The sequence below is a fragment of the Temnothorax curvispinosus genome, unplaced genomic scaffold (genome assembly GCF_003070985.1).
Source record: "Temnothorax curvispinosus isolate PA1 unplaced genomic scaffold, ASM307098v1 QBEX01008747.1, whole genome shotgun sequence".
Classification (NCBI taxonomy): domain Eukaryota; kingdom Metazoa; phylum Arthropoda; class Insecta; order Hymenoptera; family Formicidae; genus Temnothorax; species Temnothorax curvispinosus.
Window position 1 is genome coordinate 18,498 of NW_020218527.1, and position 6,699 is coordinate 25,196.

The 6,699-nt window shown below is 32.2% G+C and overlaps 2 protein-coding genes across 4 annotated transcripts; one reads left to right on the forward strand and one right to left on the reverse strand.

Moving 5' to 3' along the window:
- Positions 1-703: 703 nt before the first annotated feature.
- Positions 704-4,205, forward strand: LOC112458161. 3 transcript variants are annotated; one of them, XM_025021616.1, is made up of 4 exons: positions 704-880; positions 1,297-1,569; positions 2,363-3,003; positions 3,378-4,205. In XM_025021616.1, the coding sequence occupies exons 2-4, from the start codon at positions 1,533-1,535 to the stop codon at positions 3,573-3,575; spliced, it is 876 nt and encodes a 291-aa protein (XP_024877384.1). In that variant the 5' UTR covers positions 704-880; positions 1,297-1,532; the 3' UTR covers positions 3,576-4,205. The 3 variants fall into 3 exon arrangements, with proteins under 3 accessions (XP_024877384.1, XP_024877385.1, XP_024877383.1); XM_025021617.1 differs by lacking the exon at positions 704-880 and adding an exon at positions 1,131-1,185; XM_025021615.1 differs by lacking the exon at positions 704-880 and having other exon boundaries at positions 1,192-1,569.
- A 164-nt stretch (positions 4,206-4,369) lies between these two features.
- On the reverse strand, positions 4,370-6,693 carry LOC112458162 (DNA repair protein RAD51 homolog 4). Its single transcript, XM_025021618.1, has 4 exons — positions 6,642-6,693; positions 5,882-6,097; positions 5,477-5,653; positions 4,370-4,814 (listed from the first exon to the last, which is right to left on the reverse strand). The coding sequence occupies exons 1-4, from the start codon at positions 6,669-6,671 to the stop codon at positions 4,500-4,502; spliced, it is 738 nt and encodes a 245-aa protein (XP_024877386.1). The 5' UTR covers positions 6,672-6,693; the 3' UTR covers positions 4,370-4,499.
- Positions 6,694-6,699: the final 6 nt, after the last annotated feature.

Below are 6,699 nucleotides of genomic sequence, written 5' to 3' on the forward strand. Positions count from 1 at the left end.
GTGCTCCCCGCTTAAAGCATAACGCATAATGCGTAAGCATAAGAAAACTGATTGGTCTATTTCCTTATGCACATGTGTATGGACCAATCAATTTTCTTATGCTTACGCATTATGCGTTGTGCAGAAGTGTGTGTCCGGGCCCTTAAGGTAGAAGCACATAAAATTGCAGGAGCCTTGAGCAGAATGCAGAAGCCATATGCGCATGCGCTATGGTATTTGTAGAGCTCTACAGATACCATAGCGCATGCGCATATGACTTCTGCTTTCTGCTTATGGGGGCCGGTCTCACAGTCTCCGATTAACGTGATTCTCCGATTAAACTCACTCTGCATTTCTTTCTAACTATCCCCCTAGAAAGAGACGAAGAGTGAGTTTAATCGGAGAATCTAGGGAGAATCACGTTAATCGGAGACTGTGAGACCGGCCCTGGGGATCGATCATGTATCTTTTCTCCTAGGACGGAACGTGAAAAGTGAAAAGTTTATCTCTTTCTATTCAATACCAATAGAAAGAAATAGTTACATGAAATTTTTCACTTTTCACGTTTCCGCTCTAGGGAAAAAGTTACATGATCGCTACCCTGGCTCCTGCAATTTTATGTGCTTCCACCTTTAGTGAAGAACCTCATTGTAGACCCAGCATTACTTATGCTGGGTCTACAATGCGTGTCGTAAAGTCGTGAATTGCAAGAATTGACCAATCACAGTCGAATTTGAGGAGAATGATCGACTGTGATTAGTCAATTCTTGCGACTCACGACTTTGCGACTCGTATTGTAGACCCAGCATTATATGTGAGTGCGATTATAATCTGCCGAAGCCTACGCAGCTGTGAACGATCATGCGCGCCTGCACGAATGGACAACCCGCCATGCTGATCTGTATGTCGGTGCAACTAAAATATAAATTGATTTTTTACTGACCGAGTTGCCTATATATACAGGACTTCAGGAGCATATGACCGACCGCTACCAAATAGCTTTTCCGGAATAGATTTGCTAGATAAACATTAATTAATAATAATTATATACATATGTATATAATTAAATAATCCAAACCATACTACACAATTAAATATTACTTAAAGATTTTTTTTTATTATTACTCAGGATATAATATTTATCTTTTGTAAAATGTTTTTTGGATATCAATGTTTCTAGTGATATCATATAATTAATCTTTTGCGGTACAAAAATATTTCTTCTTATATATGTAAGATCTAATAGGAATAAGTTTACGCGCCGAGGATTTCAAATGTGCTTTGGTGGGAAGGAAATGACACGCAGCATTCTTACAGCTAGATGTAAACATCATTGCCAGGATATTGTTTGTGTTATGAAGAAAAGAACCAACGGACGAATCGTATTAAATCGTACATCTATAACGACAAGCGGGTTAGATCGGTTAGACTGACATTCTCCACATGAACGTTAAATGATGAGCATCGATCATATTCTGATATAAAAAAGAAAGAGCTCACAAGAGAAAGAAGAGTTACATTAACGGACGTGTCAAGAAATACATTGTTTCACGATGCTGCTCAATTACACCTTGGTCCCGTTCTTGCTAGGTAAGTTAACAATAAGTACAGCATTCGAATCCAACTTCGCGTGTATATTATTAATTATCATATCTATCAGCAACCGCAAGATCCAGTCCTGATCGTTTAACCCAGTCCTGGCGTTTTCCTTGATTTAAATGTTTATCATGTGTTCTGTCGTATTTCACTTATTTATTATTTTTTTATCAGTTTGTGCATAAAATCTCTCAACAAATGCAGCCATTACTTTTATAATATTTAGATTTTAAAAATGAATTAAAGAGATATACCTACATTATAAATCGAATTTAATAAAAGAAATTATCAAGTTCAAATACAGCATTCATTTGTGACTTTTCTCGAAGATTTTACCATCTTATTACTTCGCAAATATTTTCCTTTTAAGCACACGGATATCTGAACTAAAAGACAATGTTTATAACATATGATGCTATAAATATACTATATAGTATTAATTATATATTTATTATTAAATGTATAATAATAAATATGTAATTATCTATTGAATATATAATATTAAATATATATAATATATAATGTACAACATATATAATATATATATAATATTAGTCGTAGAATTTTTTCTATAAAATATATATATTTTATTTAGTAGAAGAAGTTCTACGGATAATTTAAAAGTGAATAAGATATAATCACAATTTTTAAGAAAATAATTACAAAGATTAATTTTTATAATTGTATATAATATTTTATATACTTATACTTATAAAATATATTATATGTATAGACGACAATATTCTGATATTATATCTGATTATACATTTTTTGTTTATTTATTTAGCACTCAAAGTCAACGTCCCAGAAGGAATAAGGGATTTTAATGCAGAATATTTGTTCGATTTTGACCGAACTACTGTAGTATACAAAGAATACCCCGAAACTACACAAATAACTGCAGCATTAATATGTCAGCCTTTTCAATTGTCGGGTCTCCGCTGTTTCTTACACGACGTCATGACCTTGAAAACCGTATTAAAGTATAAAAATCGAGATACAGAAGAGATCGCGAGAGAGCATATCAAATACGAAAAGTGGTTTATAATTAATTTCAATGAGCATGGTGTACAGGATGTACTCGTGCATACAAAATCTGAGGGCACGATCAGAAAAATTATTGCAGATATTGCTAAACATTTCAACATAAGTGGTGGTCTGATAACTAAAATATTAAATTTTACAACCGGTTTGACCGTCAGGGAAACGACACCATTAGGCAATTGCAGAATCAAGTACAATATGACTGTGCTATATGGAAACTACGAGAGGAACGAGAAACAGGATCTCAAGTTCCAAATTATACCGTTTGCGATGGCAAAGCAATTTGCTGAACTAAGAGATGCACATATACGTATTGAAAAAAACAGACTAAAATGCAAATTACCCTCAGCACGAGTTAGCGTTTTGGCGAACAGGATAGAAATGGTACGTACATGTATTTTTTGTGCTTTACACTTTCATCATTCCTGTTTTATTCTTACTAACAAACAAACAAAAATTAGTTATTGCACGTCGGCTTTGGTGACTTTCTGTAATTAATTTTTTAATTGCTTCAACCAATTACTGCCATATTAAATCCTTGACTGCAAATTCTGTATATATACTGTAGCTAGGAACGAGAACCTTATATTTACGAAAAGGCACAGCATTGCGCAACGACAGATTCATAAAATATAAATATTTACCATGTTTCAATAGTCTAATAATTCTTTTATTGGAAAATTAGTATATTGTTATATTTACTTCATTATTTCAACTTCTCTGCTCAAAATTAACTTTTTCTTTAATAAATCTTGTAGGACAAGTATAACTATACAATGGAAATAGCCAATGATAAATTAAATATATCATCTGCAACGCGTATGCTAGATGATCTATGCGAGCTGGATGTTTGTTTTATAATGACGGAAACAGTACTACTTAATCTAACTAACATCAGATCTCCACAAACTGTAGCACAGAACGAGTTTTATAAATGGACCGCTTTCAACATTTAATCAAATTTTATAAATATACATTCTGTAATGTCTGTACATAAATTCTTTAGCTATTTTAGCTATTTATGCCAAATCTTTTTTGTATTTACAGAATTTGTTGCTGATAGATATTATTAAATAACATTTGATAAAAATATGACTTGCTTCTTGTCCTTGATATAACAACTTATGATATTTCTCATGATATCTCATATAAGTAATAACATTGACTCCTCTTATAAAGCTTGCATCATATATTGAGGATGCATCATATTTGCTCACTTGTAGTGCAGAAGGTAGTGCAATTTGGCGGAGTTGTAGCATTCAGTATTGAAATAATTCTACTAAATGATGATTTATTATAATGACAAAAGTTCATTATAATAGCAAATATATAACATCTATTACTTCACTAAAAATATATATATATATATATTTTACGAAGTCCATTTTGCTTTAATGTGATTGATTACAATAGTTATATCATCATTAAATTAATTACTGTTTATACGTCAATTAATATTAAAGAGTAATATTTTGAGAGAATTTTCGAGATTTTATTTGTACTTCAAAACAAAAAGATTAAAAGTTAATAATTTTACGCGACAAATATAAGATATAGTCGGAAAAGTGATATAAATGATAAAATTAATATCAGACAATTAATATTAAATAAAAAATGACTGTAAACACAATATTCATTATTCAATATTCAATATTCTACTATTGCATATTATACTTCGTCAAGATGATCGTCCAGATGATCAATCACCGACTAACGTTCATCCTGTATATATATATGGAAGGAATAGATATAAGATTAAAAAAATATTTATTATAAAAAATAACATCGAAAGAAACATCGAATATCACAATTTAAGAAATAATGTTTTGTAACTTAATAACGATCAATCATATATGTAAATATTGATTTACTATAGCTTATTATGAAGTGACTCCGATATCGTTTATAGTTACAGTGCAGAACGAATTCTCGATTAATCTCAGATCCTTCCAAATGTTAATCCTCCGAGTTTCACCATGTCGCCTTGCTATCAGCAATCTCGTGGCTGGTATCCTCGCCCAATATTTTCCTAACGCCGGTGTTATGTTGGCGGGGTCTGTTTGCTCCCATCGAGTAACTGAATTCACAGTAATTACGACTGCCTGGTATTCCTTTGTGAGGAATCGACATACCTCGGCTAAATCGTCGAGCTCATAAGTCGTCTCGAAATCACTTTGTTGTGCGTATCGCGTTACCTCAACAAAGAAATAATCAATTATTAAAAAAAAACGACCATTCATATAATTTTAATGTCACGAAATTAATATTGACCCTTGGTTATCACATGGGGTCAAAGTGACCCCATTTTTCAAGTAATATATCTTAAAAGTACTATGCAAAATTTTGAGCAAAAAATATTGAAAAATAAGTTATGATTTTTTTTTCGCAAAATGTTTTTTTTTTTCCGGAACTTACATTTTTAAGAATTTGTTTGAACATGATGAACCACTCAAAAAGGTAATTTTTTATAATGAGAATATATTCAACCATGTTTAAACTTAATTCTAGAATTTTTTGCGATCAACTTAAACTGTTAATTTTTTAACAACAGCTGCATAAAAATTGGGGTCAAATTGACCCCGTGTAATAAATGTGTTCGAAAAAAGAGGTGTAACAGCCAAGGGTTAACACATCATAGTTTCGGGATTTACGTTATTTAACTTAATATTACAAGTCACTTATTAACAGATTGACAAAAAATGTTATTTCTTAATAATGTTAATTGTAATATTATTAACGTGACACATTAATAGTGTATATTTTATATTACTAATAGTAATATATAAAATATAATTGACGATACTTGAGAAGAGTTATATTAATGACCAATAAATTAAAGATTTATCTATAAAGATACCTTGAAGATAACTGCTGGTAAGGAATCGATTATCACAAGAAGAGCCTTTTTCCCTGCGAAAGACGCACCATTCCGCTCCTGTTTGCAAAGAGTTACCAATTGTTGCAGGGCTCGTATCAATTCACGGGAGGAACGCACTCGACAAACCTTTGTCCTGCGCAATGAATCTTCTATAATCTGCAAAAAAAAAAAAACGAGGTCATTTCTCAGAATTCAGCAACATTTTAAAGATAATGAATAATCATATGAAAAGTTTATTTAAGAAATATTGTTTTTGTTCTTTAATTATTTCTTTCTTTTTTTAAGAGGATACCTTTTGTGATTATACTGATGTGATGGTAATAAAACAACATGCACTAATACTTTTATGAACATCTAATCGTTATTTATAGCTAACATTATCACTTTTTGTGTAAAATTCCTCGCCCTCATGATCTCCTCGTATCGCAACCTGGAGAAATCTTTTTTCGTGTCGATATACCATACAACGACGTCCGACCGGCCAGCAACGTTAGCTGCTACCGTCAAACATAATTGAGTTTTCCCGGAGGATGAGGGTCCGCACAACTCACACAACTGTCCTGGGTACAGGCCACCCTTCAGCAATTCGTCCAAACTATCCTACCGAGAATAAGACGTTAGATACTAAAAAACCAGCTGTTTTTTCTTCTTTATTTGTGAAAGCAATTGAAGGATACAGGGTGAAAATAATCGATATCCATACGGAGTAATTTCTAGAAAAACGCAATTTTAAGTTTCAAGACATCAGATAGTTTACGTTATTATAGATTTACGTACATTATAGATTTTCCATACTAGCAGTAAATATCGGAACGCAGCTTTAGTATTTACATTGTATGTTGGACTTTAATGGCTTATCTCCACAAACGCGTGGACTATGATCGTTTTCCACAGCATAGTACAATTCTTTCAGCCTTATTTCCAATAAATTGTAACTGTTCTTGATCAAAACAGGTAAGAATACTGAAAGTTCTTTAAAAATGTCACAAGATAGCACGATCAGATCAATTTCGACAAAAAGTCAACTTTGATCGTTTTCCCCTATACCTTTCAATTGTATACTATATGAAATTTTTCGTATCGGATAGTTTTTACTAGTCACGATCAGTTCGATTGGAAGATTACATGTCGCAAACCTCGTTACATTGGTCGGAATTATGTGGCTACGTTCCATCGTGAGGAGGTGCTTTGCGTTCCTCTTT

Excerpts from the sequence above, each read along its gene's own strand:
- LOC112458162 (XM_025021618.1), bottom strand. The coding sequence starts at position 6,671 with ATGGAACGTAGCCACATAATTCCGACCAAT. Across the intron at positions 6,098-6,641 it reads GCCACATAATTCCGACCAAT|GATAGTTTGGACGAATTGCT; the intron begins GTAACGAGGTTT and ends TATTCTCGGTAG. Across the intron at positions 5,654-5,881 it reads CGAGGAATTTTACACAAAAA|ATTATAGAAGATTCATTGCG; the intron begins GTGATAATGTTA and ends TTTTTTTTGCAG.
- LOC112458161 (XM_025021616.1), top strand. The coding sequence starts at position 1,533 with ATGCTGCTCAATTACACCTTGGTCCCGTTCTTGCTAG. Across the intron at positions 1,570-2,362 it reads CTTGGTCCCGTTCTTGCTAG|CACTCAAAGTCAACGTCCCA; the intron begins GTAAGTTAACAA and ends TTATTTATTTAG. Across the intron at positions 3,004-3,377 it reads TGGCGAACAGGATAGAAATG|GACAAGTATAACTATACAAT; the intron begins GTACGTACATGT and ends TAAATCTTGTAG.